Raw genomic sequence first — 22,850 nt, forward strand, 5'->3', positions numbered from 1 at the left:
TCGCCACAGAAACAGTTTCTACCCATCTGCAGCTGGCCTCATCAACAAGGCCCGGGGGACCCCACACTGTCACAGAACTGTTACAACCGTTACAGACACGTTACATCAACGCACTGTCTCCCTGTGATTAATGTCAACTATCCCTCCATTGTCAGACTCTTATCCCGCCCCCATAGACTTTATATTTTATATTTTGCACTTTAATAATACTTCACATACCCCGCTTCAGCATCATGTTGTATTGTAAATATTTATTTTTATTTTTATTTTTTATTTATGTTCTACATTACATTCCACCTCATTTTATATCTATGTTTCTATTTTTGGTATTATTCTTTATGTTGTCTGCATGCACCCACATACCACAGCAAATTCCTTACGTAAAAACTACATGGCGAATAAAGTGATTTTGATTCTGATTCTGATTCTGATTCTGATTTCACTAATTAACACGCCTTCAACCAAAGAAGAGGGAACTAATTCGTGAAATCAGCCGGTGTAGTGATTGGTTGGAATGAAAACCGGCATACTCTCAGCCCTCCATGGCACATAACAGTCCTGGTCTGGAGATCTGGATATTTGGAACTCAGCCAGTACGTTTGATGCGCTAATATAAAACCTGTTTGCTAAATGGGGATTTTACTCTATTAGCCAATAAGAATCCAGTATTTGTCCAAGCCATGATACCAACCCATAAATGAGCATTTGCTAGGCGCACAAGTACAGTCAGAGTGTCAGCCAATAGGAATCAGAGCCTGGGCCAGAGAGATGAAGGACAAACAGTTGCATATGGAGAAACGTCTGCTCCAAAGGGGATTCAAATATTGAGCATTTCATCTTTGATTTCTAGTCCACTGAAATGTGGAATAGTGGCTTGTTAGCAGCTAAGAAGTTAGCTTAGCTTGGCCGTTCTCGCGGAATGCATGATTCCCACTACATTTCTGCTCTCTTTGCCAAAAGGTCTCCTGCCCTTTAGTTTGAGAAGTTTAACCCTTTAAGGTGCGAGATTGCCAAAAAATGAAATAATGATGACTGTATGTTTGGAACAGCACTTCATGTGTATTTTACTAGTTATGGATGTGATGCTTTAACTTGTAGAAGAACCTATGCACTTGTAAGTCGCTTTGGATTAAAAGTGTCTGCCAAATGACTAAAATGTAAAATGTAAAATGTGATTAGAATGTTCTGAATGGAACTTTCTATTGCTGATGTAACAATCACTGCCGGTGATGGAAAGGAATGGAGTTCTATAACTCCATTAAAATTTAAAAAATAAATGAACCCTCCTCTTCAATGGGTTAATAATGGGAACTAGCTGCTCTAGTTGGCAGGTCCAGGTTGTGGGTAAAGAGCGGCTCGCTGAGTGGAAGCACAAACAGAATCCCAGCCGGCTGTTTGGTCTGCAGGTTGTGGTTTGTGCCGTAGCTCTGGTTCTGTGCAGCTTTGGATGGGTTTAATGTGTACCCACTGTTCCCACTTCAACAGAGGGATTTTCCTGAAAGCTCAGCTAATATTTTTTTAACAACAAAATTTTATATTTCTATATATTTTAGATTAGAATATACCAACACCATGTCCTAGTGATAATATCAATACAAACAGGAGGATTTCTTTGAAAACTTTTAAATAAATTTAGTTCTCTTTGCTTTGTTGTAGCAGTGACAGCAGCAAACTAGAGGCACCTAGTGGCAGTTGTGGAACTACAGTTTCTCTGCATCACCATCCCCCCATCGAAGTTGCCCAACATGAAATACAGAAGTGAACTAGACATATCCAATGGAGAAATAAAGGAGGTCGCAGTATAAGACTTCCAGTGCATTCACAATGGCTGGAAGGAGTGAGGAAGGGATGTGAGGGAAAAGAGAGGGGAGGAAAGAGGAGAGAGGAAGAGGAAAGGAAAAGAGTGACAGTAAGAGGACTGATGAGAGAACGGGTGCAGGATGAAAAATGGGGGAAGGGAGGAGGGAAAATTGGAGGGAGGAATTGAGAGAAGTAACCTGAGAGCGGGAGAACAGCCTAAATTGCACGTTTGGAATGTAAAATGTCCAACTGCAATGCCAATGTCTTTACAGATTGATTGCACAACCTTACTGTATGTTGCTGATGCAAGTAATTTTTTATGACATGACAGATCAGATCAGAGAAACAGACAGAGGCACAGGTACAGACTTAGACAGACAGAGACACGGACAGAGACAGAGACACAGACTGAGACAGAGACAGAGACAGAGACAGAGACAGAGGCAGAGACAGACAGAGACAGAGACAGAGACAGAGACAGAGGCACAGACTTAGACAGATACAGATACAGAGACAGAGACAGAGACAGAGACACAGACTTAAACAGAGACAGACTGAGGCAGACAGAGACAGAGACAGAGGCACAGACTTAAACAGAGACAGACAGAGACAGAGACAGAGGCACAGACTTAAACAGAGACAGAATGAGGCAGAGACAGAGATAGAGGCAGAGACAGAGACAGACAGAGACAGAGACAGAGACACAGACAGAGACAGAGACAGAGACAGAGACAGAGACAGAGACAGAGACACAGACAGAGACAGACAGAGACAGACAGAGACAGACAGAGACAGAGACAGAGACAGAGACAGAGACACAGACAGAGACAGACAGAGACAGAGACAGAGACAGACAGAGACAGAGACAGAGACAGAGACAGAGACAGAGACACAGACACAGACACAGACAGAGACACAGACAGAGACAGACAGAGACAGACAGAGACAGAGACAGAGACACAGACAGAGACAGAGACAGAGACACAGACACAGACACAGACAGAGACAGAGACAGAGACACAGACAGAGACAGACAGAGGCAGAGACAGAGACAGAGGCAGAGGCAGAGACAGACAGAGACAGAGACAGAGGCAGAGACAGAGAGACAGAGACAGACAGAGACAGAGACAGAGACAGAGACAGAGACAGAGGCAGATAGATGGGGGACTGTGCATTGACCCTGTATCCTTTGAGTGTTTGCGGACAGTGAACAACAAGACGTTACCGGGTGCGAGTTGATTATTAGCAAGAGCAGTATGGTTAAACTTTGTGAAGCTTTTGGCTGTAGCAATAGGGTGCAGTACTTAGTACTTTGCTTGCCGGCTAGAAAACTCCTAGCCCAGTGATGGAGTCAGGATGTCTGTAAATTATATGCATCGTATGAACCAAATAAATTGCTAGCCTTGTTTGCCTCTACAAAATCACTACAGAGCTGTTGCATGTCAGACTCATTGTCCCTGCTGCTGACATGACCAAACCCTCTTTAATCTCCCCTAACCTAAAATCCTAGCTACACCTCTGCCTTTAAAGTTAGGGTGCATGTCAGGTAAGCAGGGTGGAAACTGACATTGTGCTAACATTGTGTTTCTTACCAAAAAAACATATCCGGCCATTCATAAACATGACGGCGTTATTTTGAACAAAGTCAAGTGTGACGTTCGGATTGAGAATACTGCCAAACAAGCCCGGTCCAGTTAGTTTGCAATCCATTTGAGCATGGCATTCACAAAACTCAAGGAAAATAGGTATAAAACACAATATTAAAAAGAAGAATTTGAACAAAAACAGGTATGATGGTAATTTCTGCAAGCTGTATGATACAAACTCCTTTATTAATTCGAAGACATACACTTTGACATAGAGAGAGAGAGCTCAATATAATTGTACTGTACACAGAAGTGAAAATAAAATCAGTTCACATGTACAAACACGTACAGAGGTGCCACTAATAGGGAAAACAACATTTCCGAAGGCCAGTCGGTGTAAATGTACAGTACATGAGCATGCGTGACAGTGTATTTCAGCAAATCTGTCTGAATTTGTCACCAACTTAGTCACTCCGTTTATTAGCTTGTGAGTCTGGCTTTGTAAGAATCTGATGGTTTTATTGGGAATTTCTTAAGGTGTGTTTGGACGTGTGTAGGTTCATGATGATCTTGGTGTATCGTGCATGTCTCTGTACCTACTGATTTTATTGAGCAATTTTTCAGTGTGTGAAAGTAAAAGTGTTAGTGTACATTTGTATCTTACTGTGCACTTCTCTGAGTGTGTGTGTGTGTGTGTGTGTGTGTGTGTGTGCCCGTATTTGTATCTCAGTGAGCACTTCTCTGAGTGCGTGCGTGCGTATGTTTGCATCTAAGGGCCCTAGTGTGTCATTGGGTCAGGGTTAGTGGGCATGACTCGGAGCATCCCGGATCAGGTTAAGAGGAAGGATAGACCATGTACCCAGAGAAGACGTTGACAATGTCCCGCTTCTCTCTGCAGATCTTGCGGCCCGGCAGGAGCTGCACGTAGACCAGGTCTCCGCGGCTGAGCTCCAGCAGGACGTTCTGGGTGGCGCTGTCCATGGCGTCGTCGCGGTTGTCCTCCCACACCGACACCACCGGCTCGCCGTTCTTAATCAGCTGCACGTGGTAGTACATGCGCTGGTTCTTCTCCACTTGGGAGGACGTAGTGAAGGTGAAGGAGTAGACACCAGCGAACGGCGTCATGAAGACTCCTGTCCCAGCAAGGAGAAGGAGAGAAAAATAATAATAATAATAATAATAATAATAATAATAATAATAATGAAAACTGTCTGTGCTCTTATTGCAGCCCTGAAAGGCCCGTACGCATTGACAATCTGTTCCCGGTTTTAGTACCTAAAACTCCCACAGAACATTTGCCATGAGCAGTGATGTAGGTTTTTTTTTTTTAAGTCCCAAACACCTCTCTCTTCTGCCTCCTGTGGTCAGATCTCTGACTTAACAGGTAGCAACGTCATTTGATAGTTATGCAAAAACATACGTTATGTCACGTGGGAAATTGTTTTCCAAAACAGCTCAGAAACGGTAAAATATGCAGATTTCCACCATAATTGCAATCGTTTTACTTGAATCGGTATGGAACACATATTGAAAACAAAACTCCAGGATAATATACAGAGCTGAAAAACAGGACAAATGTGCATGTGGGCCTTTAATGGGTTAAAAGCTATGCTGTATGATGTGTGGTGTATGGTCCGGGATTGAACCCTGACCCGGTTTGGGCCGCTGACTTGCCGAGGTGATGCCTGACTGCCAGTAGCGCCACCCAGGGCGAAGGAGGGTACAATGTGCTCGGATCCGCTTTTCATTTCACAGAACAGATATTTTTATTTCAGTCCACGTACCAGATTTGGGCAGGGCTGGATAACTAGCTAACTCAGTAATGCTACTCTGTGGAACTGGCCCCTGGTCACAATCCATATGTTTTGTCAGTGAATGCCTATTGTTGTCAGTGATGTCAGTGAATGCCGGTCTATTGTTGTTGTTTTACTAAATGAAGAGACTCTGGGAGGGTACCAGGATGGTACTGCTGCACCCCGTTGCTCAAATACTTTTTTTGTGTTTGACATTTCACCCATGTGATATTCTTTCATCTAAAAAGCTTTTCACAGCTGATCACTAATTGTATAACTAACTAGATGAGTGGAGCAATCCAATGCCCACAGTGGCCCCATGGGTAATTTAGATATCAATGCAAGTGGTATTAATTTGGGCCACAGATGAACTGGTGTCCAAATTTATGCAGTGCAGCTGGAGTACCATAGCTTGACAAAATAAATATTTTTAGGGAAATTCATGGCAACCACACCCAGTTTCTGAAATATCAGAAATAATAAAAGACTAAAAAATGTATTTCTGGAAAGACAGTGTCTTAAATGTTGTATGTGACAGGCTCATTCAGTGCCGCCTGATTTTGCACTTGGCCTTATCATCTGAAAATATACAGTCACTGAGCACTTTGCTAGGTATATATAACATTTATTTTACTTCTACTGCTGTAGCCTATCCACTTAGAGTTATGATGTGTTGTGTGTTGAGTAATGTGTGGTTATTTGCGTTACTGTCATCTTCCTGTGAGCTTTGACCTGTCTGGCCATTCTCCTCTGACCTCTCATTAACAAGGCGTCTGCAGAATTGCTGCTCACAGGATTTTTTTGGTTTTTTTGCCCCATTCTTTGTATACTCTAGAGGCTAGTGTGTGTGAAAATCCCAGGAGATCAGCCGTTTCTGAGCTACTCAAACCACGCTGTCTGCCACTAACAATCATTCCATGGTCAAAGTCACTTAGACCACATTCTTTCACCATTCAGATGGAACATTAACATGACCGGTATCTAGATGATTTCATGCATTGTACTGCTGCTACACAATTGGCTGATTAGATAATCGCATGAATAAGTAGGTGTAATAAACTAAAAATGTTCCTAATAAAGTGATGTATAATGTGTGATATGTTGAAATATACAGTATGCATGTAAATTGAGAACATATCCTAATTTCAACTGGGTAACATTTGTCTCTGACAGCTGCATTATTCATTTGCTTTCCTAGCGAAATGTTTGCTTTTCACCTGATCATTTAGATAATGTCAATCATTTGGTGGCTCAGGATTCAGTGACTGACTGTCGTCATGGTGACTGACATGTTTGAGTGACATACCCAGGCCTTTGTTGAACCCATTTCCCTCGTTGAGGAGGACAATATTGTAGGGGATGGGCATGCTGCTGGTGTGGGGGCCGTAGCAACCTTCCACGGTGAAATTTGCTGTGAACGCCACCTTCTGTCCTTCTGAGGAAGAACGTCAGGGAAAAATATTCAGACAAAACTCATGAAGAATGATCCACACTGAATGCTGCAAATAATGATGTTCTTGAAACTACAAAACTAGTACAGTCCCCCCCTCCCCCAACACACGACACACACGCACGCACACGCACACATGCATGCATCACACGCTCAGTACCTGTGAGTCGCTCAATCTCGCCCTCCAGTTGGGCCACATCATTCCAGAGATTGACTACTCTGTTGACGGTATTGTCAACCATCTGGGAGTAGTCATTTTGTGCACAGCAGCAGCTCCGCTCGTTCCTGAAAGCACACTCGCAATCCCAGTCCCCGCACGACTGGTAACCTGCCGGACAGGAGGCAAGAGTCACGGATTATCCACAACACGTATTTCACACAACAATTAACCATTCACAAACAAACGCAGGCTTCTCTAACTGAGTTCTCATATGATGCACGTTTAAGCAATGGGGGGAGTCACGACCATAACCGTACTGTGGGTCATTTTTCAATGCTTTCCCACATAAATTTAGTACATTAAGCACATTACCATACAGAAACACGGAAATGAGGTGTCAACAAATCAACGTTCCTCAATGCACTGCGCCGAGAGAGAGAGAGAGAGAGAGAGAGAGAGAGGGAGAGAGATAGAGAGGGAGAGAGGGAGAGGGAGAGAGAGATGTGAGGCCTTTTAATGAATAATTATGACACAATACAAGTGTTTTGGATGCAGGTGGCTTGTTGTGCAGGCTTCAGCATAGTAGATACATGATTCTTGAGATTAAAACCGATGACTTCAGTTGGGTCCCAGGAGGTTATATCACACTTTTTTAATGGTGAAGAACGATGTTCCCTTTCACCACCATGTCAGGTCCCTGTACCCACATCATTTCTGCCTACAAACTCCCTATTGCTCAATCCTAGTGAGGAAGTTCTCTCTCCATGGAGGTGGCAGGCTCCTGGCTACAGTTCAGATTCTCAGATGTCTGTGCTTGATTCAATGGGCTTTTTGGCAGTCACACCTGAGGACCGTCGAGGGTGTATGCGCCACCATTGGGTCATTGTCATTGTCTTTTTTTCCCCGTTTTTTTTTTTTTTTTTGGGGGGGGGGGGGTGTCTTTGATGCATTTTGGCAAACACAACTGAGTTTCGGGAGCTGCGTTAACTGTTTTGTAAACAGTTGAACAGAAATGTACTCAAGCCATCAAGAAAAACTGGTAACTTGTTTTGGCATTCATTGGGGGTGGGATTATTTTCATTTGCATTGTCTGCACAGTTACACTTGTTTCAGGTTTTACTATAGACAGAGCGGGTGGGAGTTTTTTTGTCATCAATAAAATACAAAGGTTCAGGAGAAATATACAGAAAAACAGAAAGTATGACCTTCTTCTGCCAAATGATTACTGGCCTCCACCCATCCAGAGGTGTACAGCAGCCCCAAGAGGCACAAAGACACTGCAACCGCATTCATCGTCTCTCCACCAGAGTCTCCACACCTAAGATACAGTCAAAGGACAGACGATTGATGGGTCTTTTCTCTCTCCTTCCAATAAAACAAATCGATTACCGAACAAACAATTGTTGAGTTTCGTTGAATGAATTTATCAAAAGAGTGTAAAAGCGGGCCTAAAATGTATGCCTCATTCATTTGTATCCAACTTTATTGAAGGACAAGGACAAGAGGTTTATTTACTTTTCTCAATTCCAAACAGCTCCAACTTTTATGTAACATTGCTTTGCTGTCAGTAAAAACATGCATACGTTGCATATACAAGCTGTACCAAATGCACCAATTGTTTGGATTTATTTTAGGAGTTATTACCAAAGTGTTCAGTTTTCTGTTACTGTTTTCATAGTCATTTTAGAGTATGTTATGTTATGTTAGGAATATCATGTAAGCTAGCCATTGAAAGCAAACATGGTCTTTGCTATCCCTATAAATTTAAGTTTTGATCTACATGAAAAAGAACATAGTAAGTATGAATCAGTATGCGTTATTTCCTGCCCAACACAATGGTTTAAACGCCAGTGATGGAGACCAAGGAGAAATAGACAGTCAATAGAAAAGCAGCAAGTTGTATAGCTTCACACATATTTAATCATTTGAACACTAAATATAATTTCTCAGTTCTTTACTATTTGCCTTTAAAAGCAATTTGGTAAGGGTCTCCATAAAAATGCACCCTTTTCTTTCTGAGTCTTGCATTAATAGTTTTTTAAATACAAGCTTATCCTAACTAACAATGACAGCACAAACAGTCCTATAGACGTGCCCCTTTGAAATGGCTATGGGTGCATTGCACATACATAAGAGTAAACGGAACAAGCCAATCAGCACATTAGCCCACATAGCCTCAGCATTGAGCTAATTGGTTAACATAGAAGCACGATTTTAGGAACACTTGTTCCCTATCATAATATAATATATTTACTATTAATTGTATGTTTCATGATGCAGCTATGTCTCAGACTTTACACAAGGAAAACTGCATGGTGAGAAATGCATTGTTTATTATTATTGTTATTATACTCACTGTTACACTGGCCGATGCCCACTTCTTCTTATTCCAGTCACAGAAATGTACAGTCGGATGGTGTGGAAAGAGCAGGCACTGTGAGCGCGTCTGTCCGTGGCACTGGGCTGATATCACATTTGACAGAATCCAATTTACAACAGGAGGTCCCACCCCCTACTTTTGGCCACAATCGGAGGGGCGTTGAGCTGTGTACACGTGTCACCTATGCCATCAAGGCAACTTGGACTCCCTCCCCCAACCCGTAACCAGAGTTGGGAAATTCAATATGGTCCCATGCGCGGATATCTGGCCTGGGTGTAAATTTGGTTTTCGCTTCTGCTAAAATCCAGTGTCTCAATTGTTGTTGTTCTCACCCGCTCTGACGCACAATACATTTTAATAGGCCACTGGTATCAAATTCTCAAAAATGACCCATCCTCTATTGTCTGTCGAATTCAATATGATTGTAACAATTTGCGGAATCATTATTATGTTTTGTGTGTTCCACACCCCGTGATATTACATTTCAGCGCGAGCACAGTCGTCAGGTGATATCATTGAATCAAAAGGAGGCCTAGTTTTTATGGTGTATCTGATCTCTTGATGTCTTTGTTGTGTTCTCAGACCAGGGCGTGTGTTGAGAGGTCAACCATGTCCAGCATCAGTACTTTTTCAGAGGCAATCTGTGTCACAGGATTTTTTGTTTTTGTTGTCCCAGAGGAAGTATCCAATTCTGTATTCTGTTCGATATTATCAATTGCTTTGTCTGTGTTTTTGAGGTGTGGGATAGAGGCACAATGGAGAGGAGTGTGTTCACGTGTGCATGTGTGTGTGGAAAAGGAGGAAAAGGGCTGGAGACGGTTGTAAAAATATTTAAGTTTATGAACATCCTACCAAACCGGACATCTGGCAGGGATGAGCTGTTGTCAGAGAAGTGAACACTGACTGAGCTCAAAAGAAGGGCACAAATATTATTTTCATCTCAGTATTTCTTGGCACTGTGAAGCCAAGGACATTGCTGGTACAGTTCTTCTCGATTGCTAACACACTAAAACTGCTTCTTTTAGCAAATACTCCCAAATGATTACTTCAGCTCTCAGAGGACCAACAAATATCTCAAAACTAAAAACACTTTTCACTTGTTTTAACACATGCTGCAAATTGTCAAACCTTTTCTGCAAATCTCTACAAACTCACTGGTTACACAGCATGCTCATGCAACAAATACAAGCAGCCAAAGCAGTTAACTCAAGTCATGACAACCAGCAGTTTCTGAGATACTCAAACCTTCCTGTCTGCCACCCACAATCATTCCATGGTCAAAGTCACTTAGATCACATTTTTTCCCTATTCTGATTTGTTGATGTGAGCAGTATCTACATGATTGTATGCATTGCTGCCACACAATTGGCTGATTAGATCATTGCAAGAATAAGTAGCTGTAATAAAGTAAAAGTATTCCTAATAAAGTGTGACATGGCTCAGGCAGTAAGAGCAGTCATCTCATTGACTCAGGCAGTAAGAGCAGTCGTCTGGCAGTCAGAGGGTTGCCGGTTCGATCCCCTGCCCGGGCTGTGTCAAAGTGTCCCTGAGCAAGACACCTAATCCCCAAATGCTCCTGACGAGCTGGTCAGCGCCTTGCATGGCAACCAATCACCATCGCTGTGTGAGTGTGTGTATGAATGAGTGAATGAGAAGCATCAATTGTACAGCACTTTGGATAAAGGCGCTATATAAATGCCAACCATTTAAAGTGCTCAGTGAGTGTACCTAAAATTGTGTATCATATTGGGCTTACCTGCACATAGTGAAACAGTCAGTTCTTCTCCCTGATTGCGTTTCTTTAGGTACTCTGTAAACATGGTTCACCCTCAGCGTATTACAGTGAAGTATGTGTTGTATGGTTGACATGGCAATATGATCAATCACTACAAATAAAACCCTGATCAATGGCCCTATTTGTTGATCTTGAGATTGTGACTGGTGACCTGCTTACTTCCCTCCACTGGCTGCCTGTCATGGCTCGCATCAAATTCAAAACATTGGTGCTAGCCTTCCAAGCAGTTAAAGGGTCTTCCCCAGCTTATCTACAAAAAATCATCAGACCCTACACCCCTGCCAGACCTCTTCGTTCAGCCTCCACAGGCCGCTTGGCACCTCCCCCTCTCAGAACCTCCACCTCACGCTCACGACTACTGTCTGTTCTGGCTCCACGGTGGTGGAACGAACTCCCCGTTGAGGTCAGAACTATAGAATCTCTCCCCACCTTCAAGCGCAAGCTGAAGACGCACCTCTTCAAGCAGCACCTCTCCCCATCCCTCCCTACCTCCCTGTGAACCTTAATTGTTGTCTCTGTGACTTGCTTTGTGTATCGGTATTTTTAGTTGGCTAGGTAAGCAGTGTTTGGATAGTTAACTTTGGTGACTTTTGCTCTGTTTGTTTGTGGTTTGTTCAAAAAAAAAAAAAAAGAAAAAAAAAAAGGCCCTTGTCCTTATCTTTGTTGTACAGGTAGCAGTTGAAATTGTACTTACCTCTAGGGTCTTTCAGCGAACTTATCCCTGGTTATGGGTAGGCACTTTGTTGTACGTTGCTCTGGATAAGAGCGTCTGCCAAATGCCAATAATGTAATGTAAATGTAATGTGTGTTAACAAGTGTTTGCACATGGAGAATGGTGTGTTACCTGAATTTTAGTTAAGTTAGCTGTTTTGACTGCTAGTGTTGTATGAGTAACCAATGATTCATGAGGACATTTGTTTGTAGAGATTTTCAGAATAGTTTTGACAATTTGCAGCATGTGTTAAAACAAGTGAAAAGTGTTTTTAGTTTTGAGGGATGTGTTGGAGTTGAAGTATTCATTTGGGAGTATTTGCTAAAAGAATTAGCAATCAAGAGAAACTGTACCAGCAATGTCCTTGGCTTCACACAGTGCCAAGAAATACTCATATGAAAATTATATACAGTGGTGTGAAAAAGTGTTTGCCCCCTTCCTGATTTCTTATTTTTTTTGCATGTTTGTCACACTTAAATGTTTCAGATCAAACAAATTTAAATATTCGTCAAAGACAACACAAAATGCAGTTTTTAAATGAAGGTTTTTATTATTAAGGGAGAAAAAAAATCCAAACCTGTGGCCCTGTGTGAAAAAGTGATTGCCCCCTAAACCTAATAACTGGTTGGGCCACCCTGCAACAACTGCAATCAAGCATTTGTGATAACTTACTCTTACAGTGCTGTGGAGGAATTTTGGCCCACTCATCTTTGCAGAATTGTTGTAATTCAGCCACATTGGAGGGTTTTCGAGCATGAACCGTCTTCCAGGTCCTGAAGCAGCAAAACAGCCCCAGACCATCACACTACCACCACCATATTTTACTGTTGGTATGATGTTCTTTTTCTGAAATGCGGTGTTACTTTTACGCCAGATGTAATGGGACACACACCTTCCAAAAAGTTCAACTTCTGTCTCGTCAGACCACAGAGTATTTTCCCAAAAGTCTTGGGGATCATCAAGATGTTTTCTGGCAAAATTGAGACGAGCCTTAATGTTCTTTTTGCTCAGCAGTGGTTTTCATCTTGGAACTCTGCCATGCAGGCCATTTTTGCCCAGTCTCTTTCTTATGGTGGAGTCATGAACACTGACCTTAACTGAGGCAAGTGAGGCCTGCAGTTCTTGGGATGTTGTTGTGGGGTCTTTTGTGACCTCTTGGATGAGTCGTCGCTGCGTTCTTGGGGTAATTCTGGTCGGATGGCCACTCCTGGGAAGGTTCACCACTGTTCCATGTTTTCGCTATTTGTGGATAACGGCTTTCACTATGGTTCGCTGGAGTCCCAAAGCTTTAGAAATGGCTTTATAACCTTTTCCAGACTGATATAAAGTAATTGAGATCTTTCTCATTTGTTCCTGAATTTCTTTAGATCTCGGCATGATGTTTAGCTTTTGAGGATCATTTGGTCTACTTCACTTTGTCAGGCAGGTCCTATTTAAGTGATTTCTTGATTGAGAATAGGTGTGGCAGTAATCAGGCCTGGGTGTGGCTAGATAAATTTAACTCAGGTTTGATAAACCACAGTTAAGTTATGTTTTAACAGGGGGGGGGCAATCACTTTTTCACACAGGGCCATGTAGGTTTGGATTTTTTTTCTCCCTTAATAATAAAAACTTCATTTAAAAAACTGCATTTTGTGTTTACTTGTGTTGTCTTTGACTAATATAAAAATTTGTTTGATGATCTGAAACATTTAAGTGTGACAAACATGCAAAAAAATAAGAAATCAGGAAGGGGGCAAACACTTTTTCACACCACTGTATGTGCCCTTCTTTTTAAAGTGCTGCTAGTAATTGAGCCCAGTCAGTGTTCACTTCTCTGACAACAACAGTTACGATGTTCAGTTTTATAAAGTTATTTTAAGAAAAGGCTAAACTCGGCTCTGACGAAAATTCAAAGCCAATATCTTTGTAACCTACTCAGCTATTCTGTCACATATTAGGCCAAACATACTCTGGCCAAATCACTTATCCCAGATAGCTGTGTTCTTACCCCATCCCATCCCCACCCTTACTCCCACAGGTGGGTGTATGTCTGTTTGTGAATGAGGCAGTTTTGGCAAATTCAAGGTTATCAACTTGTGCTGTATTCGTACTTGTGCCTTGTGCCTGCGTGACCTGTGTGCAGGGTCAGCTGTAAGCTGATTGGTCAGTAATGAGACATGCAGCCATTCGTTCGCTTCACAAAGGCAAATTTATTGATTGGTTAAAAAGAAAAAAAAAAACAGTGGATACAGAGACACAGACAAAGATACTTTTCATTCTGTGATCAAATGACTAAATTATTTTTACTTAAGGTCTGTCTTTACCATCTGCAAAACACATATACAGTATAGCCCCTCCTATAGAATTTAGATTCCTGTAATTTACCTAGGAAATTGACACCGAGGCTTGAAGTTTGTACACAGGGAAAAATTCAGTAATTATAAAAAATTCTGTGAGTCTGTGAGTCCAGTAGCAAACCCTTTGGCATGGCCTTCCTGCATCCGAGCTTCACAAAGATCAATGTGCCTGTGCACTTGGGTGACATACAAGAAGTGTGCAGAGCACAAACAAAGGGACAAGCCAGATCACATCACTGGTATTTATTTTCCATCTGCAGGTTGTACAGGGGGTTTACAGCGGAGACAGGACTGTGTGCAGGGTAATAAAAGAATTGCAGCGCAGTGGATCTGCGGACTGGACAGTTGGGGAGCGGTTAGCGGGAGATTAGGAGGGGACGATCGTGGACGCGGGAGAGGGAAGGAGACACTCAGTGGTGGTGCTGGAGGGTACCGTTTGGCCCCGGCTCCAGCTATCCCAGCATGCACAGAGAGATAATTAATCTGCTGTGATGGTCATCTGGAGTTTGAGATGGTCAGCTACGGGTGTGGCGACCCTTCAGGCCCAGGGCTGAGTGAACCCTAAATTACACCAAGGGTGGGGGGGGGGGGGGGGTGCAGGGGATAGAGGTCAGGGGGAGGGAGGCTCAGTTGGTGGGGTAGAGCAGGAAGCCACTGAAGGTGTTGTAGTGGTTCCCATTGTCACAGAGCTCGCAATTAACAGGCACTTTTACGAACACTCTGTTTCCGGTGGCCAGTTGGCGGGTCATCACCACAGTCGCGCTGTCCTCGTGGTCGTCGTTGTTTTGATCTCTGAGTGCTGCTACTATTTCATCGTCAACCCACAGCTCTGCGCAGGCCTTCAGTTGGCTATTCTGTGCCCCGCTATCACTGTACACAGTAAGCGCCAGGCTGTAGACACCCGCACGCTGGACGGTGAACACACCGTTGTGGTAGGCCGCACCCAGGTTGAGGAAGACTGTCTCATACACAACTAGAGTAACCACATTGTTCGATCCCGCACATTTCTTCTTGTCCGACAGAGCCACTGAGAAGGCAGTTCGGCTAGCTGCACATAGTGAGAGGGAAAGAGGGAGGACAGAGAGAAATGTAGAGATCAAAAGAGAGGGAGACAGAGAGAGTGCAACTAGTTTAGTACAGCACCGAGCAAACAAACATGCGAAGACATGCACACCCACACCCACAAGCAGACACGCGCACTCACACACGCACACGCACGCGCGCACACAAGCAGACACGCACACACAAACACACGCACTCACACACACATACACACACATGCACACACAAGCAGACACACACTCACGCACGCACTCACAGCGGAAGTTGTTGAGTGCTGCGTGCATCGTGTCCATTCTGTCGTTGAGCTTGTAAATGGCCTGGTCGAAGTACGTTTTTGTTTGTTCCACCTGCTTCTTCATGAGACAGCAGCCGCAGGTCGACGGGTCGCTGCACTTTTCTGCGGGAGGGAGGTGGTCAGATCGCAAACTCGGAGAACATACCCTCCCCTCTGCCCCCAGACGCCAGCCCGCCCCCACACCCGCACTCACCCACGTTCGGCGAGGGGGTGTTCTCCTCCTCACCCCCCCAGTTGTATGCAGGGTCCCCCAGCGCAGTCCCAATCAGGCAAAGAAACAGGAGTCCTGGGAGGGCATTGCACATGGCAAACAGTTAATGCACACACACACACACACACACACACACACACACACAAACACACAAGGACACAAACATTGTAAACACACACACAGTACAGGGAACATAATTACCCAAACAACAAATGCTCAGTCATGACATACTGGCATACTGCATTACTAGAGTGTAATACCAACACATTTTGCCACCATATGCAAACTTGCGTGCACGCTCTAATTCTGTTAATGCCTCTATAAGCCCTCTCTCTCTCACTCTCTCTCTCTCTCACATATTACTGCACATGTTGAACCCTGACAATCACCCTGCAACAAACAAGCTGACAAATTAACTTACACTTCAAAAAACACACCAAGACCACAATACAAGTCTCTTGCAATTTCATATTTTGCACACATGACAATAGAATCAAAAACACACTGTAGTCACATACCATTGCAGGATATCATTTGGAATGAGAATTCTGTCTTTGATATGAATGGGACAGAAAGGTAAAAATATGAAGGTGCGCATCGTTTGCACTGCCTGCACATAAGCGACACTGTCTCAAACCAAACTACCCCGGCACGACACCCAATGACACACAGTAGCAAATGGCAACAGTCTGGTTTTCTCACCTCTCATTTTGAAGAGCAAAGATGTCTCAGACAGCAGGATAGACTGGCTCGTGGCTCCAGGAGTTGCTATAAAGACTGTGGGGACCCCACCTACCACTGTGAGTGTGCAGGAAGGGGAGGGTGCTGGCTTTGTCGGAGCTGGGCTAAGTGGGACAGGTATTATATTCCTGTTATAAGGAACCCAAGATAATGACACTTTGTGTCATTCATCTGTTGTTCCCACATCATCTGTGTGTGTGTGTGTGTGTGTGTGTGTGTGTGTGTGTGTGTGTGTGTGTATGTGTGTGTGTGTTATTGTGTGCATGCGTGCATGTGTATGTTTGAAGAGGTCATTCAGGTTACGGTTTGGAGGGAATATCATTTATTGATAGCTCAATGGGTAGCAACAATATGAATTCACTTGTTGGCAGTTATGTAATGCAGGACCTCAAAAGGTGCTCATTGTGAGAAAAGGGCACACCAACCAAGACAAATTATTTTATGACACCCAGCAACTGTACAGAATATACACACAGGTAGACCTGTAAGCTGTACCAGCTTGTTAATCAGTGCTCCAGACAAACTTTATTCACCATCATCCCAAAATCATCCTGAAGTGAATATGAATCGTCTCAAATTTAAAACGTAGACTATCACCACAAAGTAAAGTCATTCATAGTGATTGTTGCACACATTAAACACTATTCAAAGAATACTTGTGGAGTATATTTATGTTAGCACAGGCGAGAGAGAGAGAGAGAGAGAGAACAGATCTCCCTACTAGAAGAGCACAGGGGCCAGAATGTCAGGGGTTATTCTTGCATTGGCATTAAACCTGGCATTAGTAGTGCTGCTGTGTGGCTCATTCTGTTAATGCCTCTGTTAATTATCTCTCTCTCTCTCTCCCTCTCTCTCTCTCTCTCTCTCCCTCTCTCTCTCTCTCACACACACTTTGGAGGACAACCCATGCCTGTCTGTGCTCTATTATACGCAAGTACCTCCATCCCGTTGTTTTCCATTGTCCCTCAAAATGTGCTGATTTTCAATGCCATACGAGACACTGTACCAGTTTTTGTCCCTTTTTTCTTTCTTTATTTATTTTATTTGCAAACGGAAAGTGGGAATTGCCCGTATTTAGGCCCAAATTTGTGCATTAGCGATAATAGTAAAGATAAGCGTAGCAATTTCATAGCACTTGCATATGCAACTTTGGTTTTTTTTTTCCTTGTTTGGTTGCCTGGTCAGTCCACAGTCACTGTGCCTGCTATACTTCAAATACATGTGCCTGAATAGCCAAGGATCAGAACCTTCCCCCAGATGCACCTTCATGACAAGGTGTTATAAACAACCCTTATATTTGCAGTTACAATTTAATAGACGTGCTTCTATATTTCAGGAGTGCATGGGGAATTGTCCTGTTCTCAAATGGGAGGTGTGTGAAACAAAATACCTTTCAAATCTCTTACATGCACTTGGGTCAGGCATATCATCTCATTTTTCGATAAAGATTGATAAATATGAGGAACAAGCGCAATTTCACATGCAGGCTGGATTACTGTAATGCTTTTATGTCTGGTCTCACAAAAGATTTTAGGTCAGTAACAATGAATTCATAATTCAACGTCTCGAATACTGACCCGAACTAGAAGGAGAGCTCATATCGTACCAATGTTAAAATCATTGTATTGGCAGCCTGTTGGTATTAGGGTTGATTTTAAGATCCTTTTATTGGTTTATAAATCTCTTTTAACAGCCTTGCACCCAGCAATTTGTCAGATTTGTTTGGTATGAACCAACTAGATCCCTCAGGTCCTCTGGGAGGGCCCTCTTAACTATTCCAAAAACTAGAACTAAAACACACGGTGAGGCTGCATTTCAACACGATGGTCCGAGCCCCTGGAATGGCCTCCCGGAGGATGGTAGCTGAGAATGTTGTTATTTTTAAACGCAAACTTAAAAACACACCCTTTTAGCCTGGCTTTTAACAACAGTGTTTTTCGTCTTTTTAACAATTTTTTCTTTGTCTATTTGATTCCAGTATCGCTTAGTTCTTCACTGCAATCTTTTTTATTCAAACATTCAATATTATTTTATTTGACTTTTATCTTTGTGTCTGTGCTTTTTCTGGCTGTGTTCGTGTTGTGCGTTGGTCTCTCTGAGTTTCCTAGTTGTCTTTGTGCCTGTGCTGTTTCTGGTTGTGTCTGTGCTGTTTCTGGCTATATTTGTGCTGTGCATTGGTCCTCATTGTCCTTGTTTTTGATTTCACTGTTTGATTTGTTTGTTTTGCTTGATTGGTTTGATTATTTTATATGAGTGCTACATAAATAAAGTTAGGCGGCACAGATGGTGCAGTGGGTAGCACTGCCGCCTCACAGCAAGGAGGTCCTGGGTTCGAATCCCCGTCGGCTGGGGCCTCTCTGTGTGGAGTTTGAATGTTCTGTGTGGGTTTCCTCCGGGTACTCCGGTTTCCTCCCACAGTCCAAAGACATGCAGGTTAGGCTGATTGGAGAGTCTAAATTTGCCCGTAGGTATGAGTGTGTGAGTGAATGGTGTGTGTGCCCTGCGATGGACTGGCGACCTGTCCAGGGTGTATTCCTGCCTTTTGCCCAATATATGGTGGGATAGGCTCCAGCGACCCTGTTCAGGATAAGTGGGTTAGGATAATAAATGAATAAATAAAGTTTTGATTGATTGATTGATTGATTGATTGATATTCCTATATTGGTATCTACCTCTCCTTAAGCCACTACAGTCATTCCACGTATTCTCTTAAATTACATCACTTGATCAGCAACACTTGATTCAGATTAATGAGGTATTGATTAGCTGAGCCAGGTGTGCAGCCTGTGCTGGTGGTTTTTCAGATATAAAATCAAAGCAAGGCAATTCTCATCAATAATAATATGGTGAGCAATAGCTTTCCAAAGCAGATTTTCAAGATTTAGGCTCAAAGATATCAGAAACAAATTTTCGAAAATTCTGAGCATGTCCAGAAAAGTGAATCGCTTCTGGACAGTACTGTACTTGTAGTGCTAGTGTAGTAGTGTAGTACGTCTGCTGTGTTGTGAAGTCTGCACAAGCAGACTAAATGAAACCATGGTTAATTTTTTTATTTTTATATAAACTTGCTTTAACAGATCATAATTGAGTTAACAAAAGTGCAGTATAAAATGTGTTTGAACATCAGCGCACAACACTTACAGTAACTAACTGCACGATCTCTGCTGCTCAGGCAACCCGGTAGTGAAAATGCCCTCTATTGTGTTGTCAACGGTGTTTTCACTGTCTTCCTCAGAAATATTCCCTTTGAAACATCTTGCTTCTTCTTTAAATCATTTTAATTGCAATTTTTTAATTTTACAAATATATGTTTCTGTATACATACTGTACTTCTACTGTATACGTATATTTGCAGGGGCCCTGTGTCATATCTTTTCTTGGGGTCCAAGATTCTTGGCAACAACGCTGGAGGTAAAAACAAAACTTTTATTTTCTGTTGGTTAAATCTACTAACATTACAGCCATGTTCATCACCACCAAACTGGTTAGTACAGCTTATATACAGTGGCTTTAGAAAGTAAAGAGACCCCATCACATTCTGCACACTTCATTGAGTAGTAAAAAAAAAGAAGCCATTTTGCCCATAAATCTACACTGAGTAACACATACAATGACAGTGAAAACATGTTTTTAGAAGTCTGTGCAAATGTATTAAAAATCAACAGCTCAATGGTTTTGGTTTGACCATTGTTATGTATCACTGCCTGATATATTTTCCAATAAAGTGATTTTAGCTCAATAGGACGCCTCTTCTTGCAGTGCAGACAGGCACAATACCTGTGCACTCCCCCCATTGAGCAGTGAACAGGTGAGGCAGAAACATGAACACCACCATTGTTTCCTCTTCAGGTACTTCCTGATTGTGGCTTCTGTCAAAAGTGTGTGCAAAGCCTTTCCACTTACACCACACCCCTCTGCTTTGTAGTTGCTGAATTAATGTAAGTGCTATTCAATGTATACAAATTCATTCAGATACATCTCCTAAAATGGTCGGCTTCCCTCAGATGATCTCTAACGCCATATTGGAGGGTTTCGACCTACTTCCATCGCACAGTAGCTTCATAACATGAAGAAATATGAATCGGTTGGCCTCCTTTTCGTCTGTGGTGTGGCCTGACAACCTCGTCCCCAGACGTTCATACAGACAACAGGGTTTGAAGATTCCTTGCGCTTTTGGGCGTTTGTGCCAATATTTTCCTTCCGAACGCATCGGTGTGACTTTCACGCGCCTTCACGCGCAACGTTGTTTTGGATCCAGAAATGGAACAACACAGAACAAAAAGAATGAGCTCATGTGAAGCATTGACAATGGAAACAGCATGAATGAAAGTCTGGTCAACTTTGTGGGAACATAAGACCTCAAGTTGCCAGTTTGGGGAAATTAAAATGAGATGAAAGGAGCTCACACTATGACAAAACAGAAGATTAAAAACATTCTTTCTCATGCGTAAGTGATTGCATAAGGACTGCAGAATTGAGGCAAGCTCAACAAACTCATGTGGTTCATATGTAGTTTGCAAACTCTCCGGGTACATTTTCATAGTAACTTCAAGGAAATGCAAGATTTTGTCAGGTATAATGAATCATTTGGAGGCAGCCAGTTGGGAATATGTGCAGAATAACTCAATCATACAAAGACCACAAAAACCTTATCACACTTAATTCAGATAGAAATTATATTGCCAATGTTAGGGAAAATGCCCTTTTTACATATCACAGGTGAGCCTCATCTGATGAAACAGATCCACAGTGAAACAACAATATACTTGAATTTAACTTTCTTATTGATTTGCAAATAAATAACAGAAAGTGAGAGAGCTGAGTGGCTCTCTGATTTGAATCAGACATAGTAAGACTTATATCGGCTTATAATTGCATCATTAATCTCACAGTCTGTCTGTTTCTTAGAGCATATTTAAAGCACTTAATTCAACATACATGGTCTAATTACTGACTTTTTTTTTTTTGATCATTGTTAATATCATATGCAGGAGTAGGGACCTCTTTATGAAAGTGTGGGTGAGGGGTGTATGGTTCTGGATAGCGCATGTAAGATATTTACTGTGTGACAGCCATATAGTCATGTTTTTGTCCACATATTTGAATTACAAATTACATTTGAGTGTTTTTTTATAATGACCATTTTGTGATTGAGATTTGTAGGTAAGGTTTGACATAAGATTTCAATCTGGATTTCAAGGAATTACACACAAATGTAGAAACTATATTATGTCATGTCTTACATCACTGGCAGAGTGCAATGTCTTTTGTTTGTTATTGGAAAATACCATGGATGACCTTCAATGAGATTTCACTTGATTTCTTTCTGACATAAAATGGATGGCAGACATCATTGTTTTATCTTTTTTGCATCATAATAATAGTAATAACATTGGTGGTGGCTGAGCAGAGTTTCCCCTTCACTGCAAAGTGTTTTAAGTGTGAGAAAACGCTTCATACATAACAATGGCAGGCCGTTCAAGGGCAGAATGGCCCATTCCCGTCATTATACATCCTTATGTTCTCAGTTACCAAGGTATTAGACTCTGGCGAGGGTGCCTCAGTGTGCATGCGTCTCACAATGATGACATCACTCCCCAGGCACCGGGGCAGTATGATGATGATGTGCTGAGCTTGAGGCAGCAGGCCTTCCTGTTGGAGGAGAATTTTGTGATGCCGAAGTTTAAGTGCAGGACTTCTTCGGAAGAGTTCCAAGGAATCTCTAGTCTGAGGGAATATTGCTGAGGAAGACAGTGAAAACACTGTTGACAACACAATACAGGGCATTTTCACTGATGTGACCCCATTTTTATATCAGTGAGCATCTAGATATTATATAACAAAATATTTTATTATTATTCAGTATGCTTATAAATAAGGAGCCAGCCTGCTTTTGAATAATAAATATTATGTGAAATTATGAAATGTGTTTGACTTGTTGATGGGGGTTGGGTATTTGACAAAAACTTCAACACAATATGGTATTATTGTATTTATTTTTTATGATCTTATCAACCTGTCTGAGGATAGCTGCAAGGAGAGGGAGTTTGGGACAGAGAGGTAGGGGAGGATCACAGGGGAGGGGAAGTGCAAACTCTTTTTTTCAGGATAAAAAGTGTTGTATAGTTTAGTAAGCAAAAGTAGTTTCCATGTGTCCTTTTGGAGTCTCCAAATGTCCTTTTTGAAAACTGATAATAGGTCCAAAATCACTTGGAGATCAATTCCTGCAGTTTTCTTAGAAATGATATGGTTTCTCTGTTTCTACCAAAGCAGTTGTTAAAAACCTTGGTGCAACAATTGATTCAGGACCGTCTTCCCAGGCCCATATTAATAACATCACCAGAGTGGCCTTCTCCCCCCTGAGGAACATTTCCAAATTAAGGAAGATGTTGCCCCTCCAGGATGCTGAACAAATTCATTACACATTACATTACATTAATGGCATTTGGCAGACGCTCTTATCCAGAGCGACTTACAACAAAGTGCATACCCATAACCAGGGCTAAGTGTGCTGAAAGACCCTAGA

At 42.3% G+C, this 22,850-nt stretch overlaps 1 protein-coding gene across 1 annotated transcript; it reads right to left on the minus strand.

The window, feature by feature from the left end:
* Window positions 1-4,220: 4,220 nt before the first annotated feature.
* On the minus strand, window positions 4,221-7,116 carry cbln18 (cerebellin 18). The gene is made up of 4 exons (XM_061216343.1): window positions 7,107-7,116; window positions 6,790-6,957; window positions 6,486-6,614; window positions 4,221-4,519 (listed from the first exon to the last, which is right to left on the minus strand). The coding sequence occupies exons 1-4, from the start codon at window positions 7,114-7,116 to the stop codon at window positions 4,221-4,223; spliced, it is 606 nt and encodes a 201-aa protein (XP_061072327.1).
* Window positions 7,117-22,850: the final 15,734 nt, after the last annotated feature.

The sequence above is a fragment of the Conger conger genome, chromosome 13 (genome assembly GCF_963514075.1).
Source record: "Conger conger chromosome 13, fConCon1.1, whole genome shotgun sequence".
NCBI classification, from domain to species: Eukaryota; Metazoa; Chordata; class Actinopteri; order Anguilliformes; family Congridae; genus Conger; species Conger conger.

Excerpts from the sequence above, each read along its gene's own strand:
- cbln18 (XM_061216343.1), bottom strand. Across the intron at positions 6,615-6,789 it reads CGAGATTGAGCGACTCACAG|AAGGACAGAAGGTGGCGTTC; the intron begins GTACTGAGCGTG and ends GTTCTTCCTCAG. Across the intron at positions 4,520-6,485 it reads TGGGTTCAACAAAGGCCTGG|GAGTCTTCATGACGCCGTTC; the intron begins GTATGTCACTCA and ends TTGCTGGGACAG.